General features: G+C 35.6%; 2 protein-coding genes across 2 annotated transcripts; one reads left to right on the forward strand and one right to left on the reverse strand.

Moving 5' to 3' along the window:
• The first annotated feature begins 3,604 nt into the window (after positions 1–3,604).
• Positions 3,605–7,690, forward strand: LOC141712603 (protein ALTERED PHOSPHATE STARVATION RESPONSE 1). The gene is made up of 4 exons (XM_074515600.1): positions 3,605–4,396; positions 4,838–5,022; positions 5,292–5,515; positions 6,629–7,690. Exons 1-4 carry the CDS (start codon positions 3,775–3,777, stop codon positions 7,404–7,406), a joined length of 1,809 nt encoding a protein of 602 aa, XP_074371701.1. The 5' UTR covers positions 3,605–3,774; the 3' UTR covers positions 7,407–7,690.
• A 270-nt stretch (positions 7,691–7,960) lies between these two features.
• Positions 7,961–10,407, reverse strand: LOC141712604 (L10-interacting MYB domain-containing protein-like). The gene is made up of 3 exons (XM_074515601.1): positions 10,270–10,407; positions 8,883–9,275; positions 7,961–8,639 (listed from the first exon to the last, which is right to left on the reverse strand). Exons 2-3 carry the CDS (start codon positions 9,243–9,245, stop codon positions 8,103–8,105), a joined length of 900 nt encoding a protein of 299 aa, XP_074371702.1. The 5' UTR covers positions 9,246–9,275; positions 10,270–10,407; the 3' UTR covers positions 7,961–8,102.
• Positions 10,408–11,667: the final 1,260 nt, after the last annotated feature.

Genomic DNA, 11,667 nt, shown 5'->3' on the forward strand with positions numbered 1-11,667 from the left:
TCCAGGTCCTCCCTTCTTCGGGGTTGAATCAGTGTTTTGCTCAGTTCTAGGATACTTGTCATTAGCATTATATTCTAATTCAGTCTTTCTCTTCTTGCTACCAGCAGGCTCATTATTCACCATGGTCTTCCTCATGCTTTCCTCTACTTTGATGTACTTCCCAGCCCTATCTTGGAGCCGTAACATGCTTTCAGGGGGCGCTTGGCCAATGACATCTTAAAAAATTCATCCTTAGTTCCCTGCTGCAGTGCCATCATAGCTACCTTGTCGTCAAGGTCTGGGACCTTCAAAGCTTCTTTGGTGAAACGGTTCAAATAGTCTCTCAAGAACTCATTTGCTCCCTGCATAATGCTCATGAGGGATGCTTAACTTTTCTCATGCACTCTCCCACTGATGAATTGCTTGATAAAAGCTTGACTTAGATCTCTGAAGGACCCAATAGAATTCGGAGGCAAACAGCTGTACCATCTTTGAGCCATTATCGACAGAGTTTGAGGAAAGGTCTGACACTTGATAGCGTCATTCACGGGCTGCAACAACAGTACATTAGAGAATGTCCTCACATGATTAGGGGAATCCCCAGTACCATCATAAGCTTTGATGGTAGGCATCTTAAACTTCCTTGAGATGTGAGCATTCATTATCTCTTCAGTAAACGGCGGAGTCGGATCATCAGGATCCCCCAGGGGCAGAAGGTCACTTGGATCAGCCCTTGGGACAACAGCCCTTCTTTGAATTGGACCATCCAAGTCTATGATTGGAGGAGGATTTCTCCTCCTCGGAGGTAGTGGGGGTCTCGGGGTAAGGTGCGCCTCTAGATCGAGCTTCAGTCTTTGGATCTCAGTTTCGTGAGCCCTGATCCTCTCTTGTACTTCTTGGGGATTCGCCCCTCGGGTGCTTCTGGGGCGCGGGTTAGCATTAGGCATTGGTTCTTTACCAGCACGTCTCCTTTTTGGAGCCACATCGTCATCCGAAAATTCAGAGTCTCTTTCGGTGTAGGGTCCAGAGAATTCTTGGTCCTCGGGAATAGGAGCCAAACCGCGTATGTAGGGGGTGTCTGCCCTTGTGCTTCACTCCGACTAGCATCTCCACTTCCTCCAACCTTGGGGTATAGGGGTATCCCTTAAGGGGGGTTAGTGGTCACAATAGTTGAATATTCATACCTTACGGGTTGAGAGTTCACATGTGCATGTACCTGCTGAAATTGGGGATTCGTCCCTTGAGGAGCCGGGGGATTCGTCCCCTGTGTCTGAGGCTCAGCTGCCCTTATCAGTGTTCCTCCTTGGGTGGAGGCGTATGATGAGTGCGGAGTATCTCTACCGTTGACGAAATCGTTTGGGTCGTCCCAGCTGGTGTTTTTTCGGGGCGTTGCTCCCGCTCCGTGTTCTCACCATGGTTGTTGTTATGCTTTCCCAGAGACGACGCCAAATGTTATGGATTAAAAACAAGATCGTATTTATTGCTAGGGTTTGTGAGTTTTGAGACTCGATTTGACTGCTCTTGTGTTTCGTGACTCAATCTGCCTTAACAAGATGCCTACGTACCTTGCTGTTTGCCAAAAATCAAGTCAAAAAATGTAGTTCTGAATTGTGTGGGATGCCTTTGAATTAGGTTAGGGTTAGGAGACTTGGTGGACAAGTCTCAGAATTAGAATGGACTTTGGAGTCCCATGAAGTAGGAAACTGATTCCTTATCCTATGAGATTCTTTGGAGGCTAATCTCCAAGGAATTGTCTCTTTATTTGAACTCTACCTATCAGCTGATTTATCCCATATTAATCAATTTAGAAATTAATTAATATTCAGAGTTTTAGGTCCTTTATAATGAGTTTTATTGTCATCCCAACTCGGGTATAATTAATGCGATATTAATTATGTAATCAGGATTTATTTTACTCCATATCAAATTTATATCAAAATCAAAATCTAAGTACCATAATTTAAGTACCGATCAATGATTGATTGTTAAAGTTTTAATATTTCAATTCTAATAACATGTTATACATTTATTTCTGTAGTGTATATGCCGAAAATTATAGTAGCTATTAAGAATTTTATTTTTTTTAATTTAATGATGATAAAGATTTTGTTTATAAATTTAATGATAGTTGTTTCATAAAAATGTATGAAATAACTTTTTATACTGAGGACTTTCCAAAATATTTTAGATTTTAATTGTGTCGAAGAAGACAAATAATTTAATCAATTCGATGAATAATCACATATGTAAATTCACAAATTAGTTAAACAGTCATTTAAACTAAAAAACATGTAGTATACCGTAGTTTTGATAAGCACGAAGTAGAATGTCCGTTGAAAATCAAAGTTACCTATTTACCCTTTTAACACAAAAGCATGCTCCATTACTCAGACCTCTCCGTACCTCTTTTTAACCTGCCCCCATGTGCCTTTTTATATCAACTAAAAAACAAAACAAACATCCAAATGCTTTTATCCTTTTTTATTCACGATCTGATTCTCGTATATCTCACATTTTAATATTTTATTTTTCTGTTATTCTCTGTGCCTGTGCCACTGTAATAAAAATAACAAGGTTGTAATAATGGGAAGGCTCGACTCTATTTTGTTTCGGAAATGATTACTTCAAATTTGGAGAATACTTGGAATAAGTACTCGAATTACTAATTCATTATCATTATTTTAATAATTTTATCTCTTATATATTAATTTTATTTTATTCTAACTTTTGTTTACAGCCGTGCTGGTAGTAAAACTTATATATATTGTGTTAGATAATGTATAATTATACATACTACTAATAAAAAGTAAAAATATTTTATTGCACTAATAATTTAGTATCATATTAAAAATAATAGAGTTCAAGTAAAAGTTACTTGGTTAATATTTTTTAATAAAATAATCAAATATAAATTTAATTAAGATTACATATATTATTTTAATAATTGCGAAGATAAACCAAGTTTTGACCGATTCTTAACAAAATCGGTTTTAAACCTAATTACCTTAAAATCCTATCGGAGAAGGGGTTAAAAACGAGTACTTGGATCAAGCACTCGATCAGCTCGACGATTTTTAGAACTCTAAAAAAAGGTAGAAATTTTAATTATATTTCAAAAAATATTTCTAAATAATATTTAGATTTTTAAAAATAAAATTAATAGAAATTTTAGAATATAATATTAAAATTTATTTTAAAGTTCAGCATATGAACCTGATAAAAAAAGAGCAAACATATCAAAATTGATAATAGTTTTAAACATATAATGAAAGTAAAATTTTATTAGATCTTTTTTGTTAAAGCAAGAATTTTCAATTTTATTTATTATACTTTGTCTTTTTTAATATATATTAAGCACATATACTACATATAAATAATATCACAAAAATTTGAGATGAATTAATTGTCATCAGTCATATAACATCCATATTAATTCAAAATAATTTGATTGTTAACAATCATATAACATCTGAACAAATTTATGATTATTAATTGTTATCGATTACATAATATCTAAATAAATTTAAAATGATTTGATTGTTACGTAACCTTTAAAAGTAGATTTTATAAAATAATGTAACAAAATTCCAAACTAAAAATAAAATGAACAAAAATTAGGGGTATTTTCGTCAATAAATAAAAACTCTCCCTACTCCAACAAGGCACATTTCCCAACGTACACCTTCCAAAACGACTCCTATCACTGCTACTATATAAAAATAAAACACTATACCACCATTGTCTGTGAAGAAGATGAACTAATCATATACACATACAGATTAAATATACATACAAATGGGGAGTTGTTTAACAAAAATAGAAAGAGAAGAAATGGTGACGAGATGTAGAGGAAGAAAAAGATACATGAAAACATTTGTTAAAGCAAGACAAGCATTATCATCTTCCCACACTATGTATCTCCGCTCACTTAAAGCCACCGGATCTGCTTTACTTCAGTTCGCCACCGCTGAGACACCGTTACACCACCCTATAACACCACCACAACCACCACCACAGCCACCTTTAAGACAACCCCATCAACCCCCAATGAGTCCTACTTCATGGGCTACTTCAACTACTGTTTCTTCTTCTGCCATCCGGCCACCGCCGCCGCCTCCGCCGCCGCAGGGCAGTTGGGATTTCTGGGACCCTTTTATGCCGGCGTCGTCTCCGGCGGCGACGGAGGATGACTGGGAGGAGACGACGGCGACTTTGTCGGAGGTTCCCATGACGCCGGTGAGTGAAGCTCCGGTGCCGGCGGCGGAGATGGCGGTGGTGGTGTCGGCGAAGAGTAAGGATCTGGTGGAGATAATAAAGGAACTTGATGAGTATTTTTTGAGGGCTGCGGGGTCGGGGAATCAGCTTTCCTTCTTGCTGGAGGTGCCTAGTTTTAGTTTCTCCGACCAAAGATCTACAGGTACTTTTGTTGTGTTTATATATTTGTGTTTTGTATGTATATTGTGTAATAAAATGAGTTTATAACATGTGTACTTTGGATCTGTTTATGGGTTTGCACATGTAAGCATTTCTTGTTTGTGTGTTTTATGTTTAAGTACTTGTGTTTATAATGTGTTTGATTGTTGTCTTGTTTGTACTTTATGTCCTTTTCAAACCATGTTTTTGTATTTAGAGTTGCATTTTATGTAATAGAATTTGGTTTGACTACTGAACCTAGAACCTAGTCATCAGTTATATGCACCTTTAAGAAAATTAGGCTATGAATCGAAGTTTTCTATCAGGATTTACTATGTAATGACAATATTTTAATAATTACTCTTTATGATCAATGATAATCATAAGTGCAATCGTAGTATTTTTTAGTAATATGTAATAGGTGTGGTGTATGTTCTGCTTGCAGGGAAAGTTTATGGTTACGGAAAGAGTTTTAGTCCATTGTTATGGACATGGGGAAGCTCTAGTTCAAAATTGGATGGGTTAGGAAAGTTTAATGAAGAAGTGCTACATAATAACTTAAATGGCAGTCATTGTTCTACCGTGGAGAGGCTCTATGCTTGGGAGAAAAAACTTTATTTGGAGGTTAAGGTATTATTTTTTCTTAAACCCTTAGCTTTAATCTTTCGAGTTTGGCTTGATATCTTGGTGTTTCTGTCATGGGAGTTTGTGGATAATTAAGTTTCACCAATTTGTTCGCCCCCCTCTACCAGTCTTGTTATAACAAGTAAAAGTTGATGAACCAATGCCCTACCGTAGTAGTTTAGTTAATCAGGTTTTCGTAGTTAATGAAAATCTTTAGAATTGTTGACTTCTCTGATTTATCTTCATTATGCGATTAATTATATGCTTTCTATTAGAATGCCGAGACTCTGAAGATGGAACATGAGAAAAGGATGAAGCAGCTGAGGCGGCTAGAGATGAAGCGGGCAGATTATATAAAGACTGAAAAAGCGAAGAAAGAGGTTGAAAAATTGGAATCACGGATGATGGTTGCTTCACAAGGCATTGAAACTACCTCTACTGAAATTATCAAGTTGAGAGAATCAGAGTTGTACCCACAACTTGTTGAGCTTGTAAAAGGGTCAGTCTATCTTTTCACTAGCTATGATGTCCTTCTTTACACTTATTATGATTAAAGTCCTGTTCTCATCCCAACAAAATTTATCCCTCAATAAAGTTATCTGAACTCTGTGCTGGTCATGGTTTTCTGTGAATGCAACACCACAAGATCCGACGCCCCAATAATATTTTTACATAATTCATAAGTCATAATGTAAGCCGAAGCAAATGTTTATAAAAAAATATACTGTATTCATTCACCAAGAATAAGAGGCTTAATTTTTGGGGGAAAGAAAAGTAAAAATCTCAGTGCCGTGTTTATAAGTTAGAGGTTAAAGCAATAATTAGCGGTTTGAATCGAATTAGAATCCTCCAATATTAGTGTTTGGTAGTTAGCGGATTGAAATAGCGGTTTGGACCCAATCTGCTAATTTTGAAAAAGCTACTTTGAGGAGCCTTTTCAATTGGATGATTGCCATGTGTGTAGTTAAAATACAAACAATTAATTTAAACAGTTACTTACCAAACAGTTCTATTGGAAATAGTTAAATTCAATCCGCTAGTCAAAAAGGTTAATTCAGCCAGTTACAGCTAAACCCTAATTTCCAAATAGGGCCCAAAAAATTAGTTGAATGCTTTGTTATTTATGCGATGTTGTGAGACACATTTCTTTCCATGGAACAGGTTTTATTAAAAATAATATTTGGATCTCTTACAAGTCATATATGTTACATGTATCCATAAAAAATGAACATGTGTGGGTGTAATTATACATGTTTATTCAAATATATAAAACATTAGGATGTGGGACAGCTAGGGCACTTGCCAGTAGCCCAGTACCCGGATCAAAGTTGTTTAAGCATGAGTAGTGGGGTAGGAAGACTCCTTTGACTGGTTGAATCAACATTTTTCTTCACAGAATTGTACATGATCACTTCTTTTGACTACTTTTACACCTTTTTTTGCTAAATTACTTTTACGCTTTTACTTATTTGCATGTAGTAGCTTGCTGCTTTAATTTTTGTTCAAGATTCTTGGTAAATATGTTTCACTATGTGCTGAATTTATCTCCAATCTGATCTTAAGTTAAAATAATGACTTTTAACTTATAACTCTGTTTTTGCCTGTCAAACAGATTTATGTGCATGTGGAGGAGCATGTATGAGTGCCACCAGGTTCAGATGCACATAGTTCAGCAACTCAAATACCTTAACACCACCCCGTCGAATAACCCAACCTCCGAAATTCACCGGCAATCTACCCTTCAACTTGAGCTTGAGGTGCAGCAATGGCATGTATCCTTTTGTAACATAGTAAAGGCTCAACGAGAATACATCCAGTCGCTCTCAGGGTGGCTGCGGCTTAGTCTTTTCCAGTTTAACGACACCTCCGTTCCCAAAACAAAACAGGATTCTGCTATATACTCCCTTTGCGAAGAATGGCATCTTGCTATCGATCATGCTCCGGACAAAGTTGCGTCAGAGGGTATTAATAGCTTATTAACAGTAATTCATGGTATCGTAGTGCAACAAGCAGAAGAGCACAAGCAAAAGAAGAAATCAGAATCTGTCTTCAAAGAGTTTGAGAAGAAGACTAGTGAGCTTAGAGCGTTAGAAAGCAAGTTTGGCCCTTTCTCAATGCCTGATTCATCCGGGGCCAAGAATCCTGTTGGAGACAAGCGGGCCAAGGTCGCGATTCTGAGGGCAAAGTCCGAGGATGAAAGAGCGAAATACGAGAAGGCAGTTAGTGTTACAAGGTCAATGACTTTGAACAATCTACAAATGGGATTGCCTCATGTTTTCCAGGCAGTTACTGGTTTTGCCAATGTGTGGATGCATGCATTTGAATCTGTCTACAACCAGGGGAAAGCTATAGATGAGTTGCACAATGTGAAGATGATATTACCTCGTTGAGAGGATATGATACAACAGCAATAGTTTTGCCAGACTGAATACCTAGACATCTGTGTACAGTGGTTTGTTTAGTCTAGACATAGTTTGTGGATGCTGTCTAAGCACAAGTACACATTTTGCCAAAACGCTGAGTTTTAAATTGTTAGGACTGAATAACAGTGGGGTGGAGATTTGTAATGTAGCTGTCATGTTTGGGTATCATGCTCTGTTTTGTGTATTCTAGTGTTGTAGACCATTTAATTACCCATATAAATTTTAAGTTTATGGTGGCTTGTTTCGCAGTATATCATCGTTTAACAATTGAAAGAGTTGCCGTATATTTTACCTATCCTATCATAACAAGCATGATACGGCTGTACAGCGTGCGCTGGGTAGTTGTATTCTCAAATACAAGTATTCTTATCCTAAATAAATTGGAGGAGCCAAGGATGAAACCTCCAAACATCAAATGGCTCCCAAACCTTTGGAGATCAAGGATTGACAAGATATCAGTGTATTTGCACGAAACGTATCTGCGAGCCATTCATGTTATGCTACTCTAAAGGGAAAAGAAATTCAGCAGAACTAACAGCCACTATCCTACCACATACTTTTAACTTAACCAAAAACATATTTTAATCATTCTAAAAATTTACAATTTGCTAAACTGAATGAAACTTAATTAGTTATTAGACTCTAATAGCTTCATTCGTCGGCCTATAAACAACCAGAAAGGATGGAACACTTGCCAAGCAACCAAGTCAGACGCTTGTCAACTTTAAGTGATAAAAATGTCTCTCTGGCATTACTACTGTCAAAGAGATCCAGGGCAGCATAGTAAATCTGTTCGTCAATGCCTTCAATCTCATCCAGTGCTTTTATGCAATCACTGATAGAGTATCTTTCATGGTGTTGCTTGACAGCATGTGCCCTCAGCTTCGAGGCAGCAGCCATATCCGATATAGCGTTTGCAAGAACATCATCAATTCCCGTGCGCCCTCTCTTGCGTTGACCATTTCTAGAGGCGGTATTTGATTGAAGTCTGTCTCTGTCATCAGCTATTTCAGTGATCTCCTCTGATTCTGATGTTGAAGCCTTTCCCTGTACCGTTCGCAAGATATGTGGAGTAGAATATAATACTTCTGGTCCTTCCTCTACATAATTGTCATTTGTCCCGTTCTCTAAAAATATTGTGCACAGCTGCTTGTACAGTGAGCAGCCTGTACTTCTGAGAATTTCAGCATCCGGATGTTCCTGACAACAGTTTCATTAGTTAAAATGAATTTAAATAAACAGATGCTTTGGTTCAAAGGAATCCTAATCCCTATCGGAATTAGAACATAGTCATGTATTGTCCACCAAAGCCTGCACGCATATCGCGGGCAGATTTAGTTTCCATCATATCAATGGGTGCTACAGTTCTCTTAATTTGACAGGTTAACATATTATTCATAGACCATAGTTAACAAGTTTACACCAACAAATAAGATAACATACTGCAATGTAATTGTCCCAAGCTTCATTTGAAGCCAAAATGGCGCCTGTGAATTCATCCCACATGAAATCAGGGTCATCAAGGAGGGACTTTGTCATGACAAACTGTTTCTTTAGGACAGTATATCGATTTTTTAATTGTTCTTTATCCCAATTAAGACCTGTACTCTTTTGAAACTCCTGACAAATACACTCCCATGCTTTCTTCCCAAATGAATTGTTTTGCTTATTTCCTGAAACAACCTGGTCAACCATCAAGTCTGCAAGCATTTTAGTGAGAGATGATGTCCACTTAGCTCTTGACTGAGGTTCAGGCTGCTGTTTGATTGGTGTAGGCCTCCTCACCCTGGTAGACCAGCTAGCCATATACAACTAGAATATCGTAAAATCTGACAGCTGAAAGTAAATATTTATGATAATGAGATCACAGAAGCAAGAACATGGTAAGAAAAAAATAAAAACAGCTACCGGGTCATAATTTTGCCAAAATAAGGGAAGTTAGTGTAGTTTACAGAAATTGTTTAATAACACTGAAGTACTAGCAACATGAAAAAAAGATTAGGAAGATCGCATGAATAAACTAATGGTTAAGACAACTGAACTGACAGTAACAAAAACTCCTAATTTTAACCCTGTACATTGTAAAAAACCTCCATTGGCTTGTCTGTAAATCTAAGGCGTACTTTTCTAGTTTAATGTGACACCTGATTTAATTATAATAAATCAGGACACATAAAAATATCAACCCCATTCATCAAAATGTCAATAAAGCTCAAAAAGGAATCAGATAACTTGGTGTAACATAAACCCAGCATTAAAATCTTCATAACACTCCAGAAAATCATACCCTCGTTAACTAAACAAAATAAAGTAGTTATACGTATAACAAACTCAAAGCATTATCTCAAAATATAATTTCTCTACACCTGCAGCATTTCAGCACTGGCACAAATTTAAATAACAAAAATTTTGTCCCCGACTTTCACATTATAACTACTACTCGTATGTTTTATCATTGGTCACCGAAACTTACTAGTCTTTCCTGCTTCAAAACCCTAACACTAAATAAGATTCCAATGTTCCAGCTAACAAGAACATTAAATTAAAAATGTATAATGATATATACCAGACGCGCAATGCTATTCAAATGCATATACTATATTTACAGAAGCACAAATTCAAATGATCGATGACGGCATATAACATCTTCTGTATAAACAACAAATTGATTAGCAACAATTCAACTGATTAAAAACAGATAATTAAAATAAAACGATAAAAGTTATAAGATAAAAACAATTGAATGTGAAATTATTTAATCTAGAAAAGCTGATAATAATGAATTCTAACAAATTTAAAAAGAAAGGATTGAAAGGAGAGGCGAGATTACAAATCGGAGATGCGTTGAGCCGAGCCGAGTGGAGTTGAGTTGAGTTCAGGGGTTTCGCCAATGAATAGTTGCGTGTCGCTTCATTACCTTGCCACTCTCCCCTCTTTTTCCCTATACAAACTAAAAACCACTCTCAAAGTGTTTTCTTCGTAATTGAAATACTTTAACCAAAAAAGGGAGTTTATATCAAATTGCCCACCGAACTCGTTAAAATGTATTAAGTAGCTACTTAATTTCTACGGCGACTAATTTAAATCACTAAGATACTTCACTCCGTTAGATTTTTTAAAATATTTTAATAAAAATACTGTGTTTGCTGTGTACTTCTTTAATTATTATGGTTTATCAACAAATTTGAGTGTCTCTCTCATCTGTATATCTGTTTAATTAGTCATAAAATAATCGTTATTTTCACGAGTAAAATAAAAGCTGGGTGGTCTGCAATTGCAGTATTAATTTGAGTAAAATTCAACAGAGAGATGAAAAGAATATGTCCTTTCAATTAGGACTCTCGTATTTATCTCAATTTCACGTGTCTGACAGTTCAACAAAAATATATGACTACAAATTTTTAAAGTTAACGTTTACCGTTAAAAAAAATTTAAAAATCTAACGAAGTGATATATATACAAGTATTTTAGTGGTTTAAATGAGTCGCCGTGGAGATTGTCTTGCTACTTGATATATTTTAACGAGTTCGGTGGGCAATTTGATATAAAACCCCAAAAAAAAGTGTTCTTTTAATCGCTTGAATTTTATAAAATTTCTTTTGGTCAAGAACGTAACTAGACATACTCTTAGTCAGGATTCAGGGCTCCAAATTAACTTGGTTAAACTAGTCCGAATTCGATTTGAGTTCGATTAGGTCGTCATATAATTTTACTAAATCGAATTGAACATTTAAGATATATTATTCGAGTTTGGTTTGTGTTCAGTTAAAATTTCGACTAATTGATTAAGCTTGATTACGAGTAGACAAAAATAGGATATTTATAATATTATATATATGTATATATATATAATATTTATTTACAATTTATATCTAATACTTATTTAAAATAAATATTATATTGGTGAAAAGTATTAAATTAATATTTAGCTCCAATTTTCTCATTAAAATAGTGTTAAAATCAACTTTTAAGAAAATGTATGTAATGTTCACGATCAGTTTGTATTCGCTCGTGTTTGGTTCGGTTCACTATTTTCACGAACATGTTCGGTTCGAATATTAATAAACTCAAATTCGGACCAGAAATTTTGTCCAACAAAATTACCAAAAATGGTTCAGTTCGTTTAGATTGCGTTCGAGTTCATTAAAAGTTAGTTCAAGTTCGAGTTTATTTATAATACAGATCTTAGTTCACTTTTAAAATATTATATTACTCTCAAAATATCTTC

The sequence above is a fragment of the Apium graveolens genome, chromosome 3 (genome assembly GCF_009905375.1).
Source record: "Apium graveolens cultivar Ventura chromosome 3, ASM990537v1, whole genome shotgun sequence".
In the NCBI taxonomy this organism is placed as follows: domain Eukaryota; kingdom Viridiplantae; phylum Streptophyta; class Magnoliopsida; order Apiales; family Apiaceae; genus Apium; species Apium graveolens.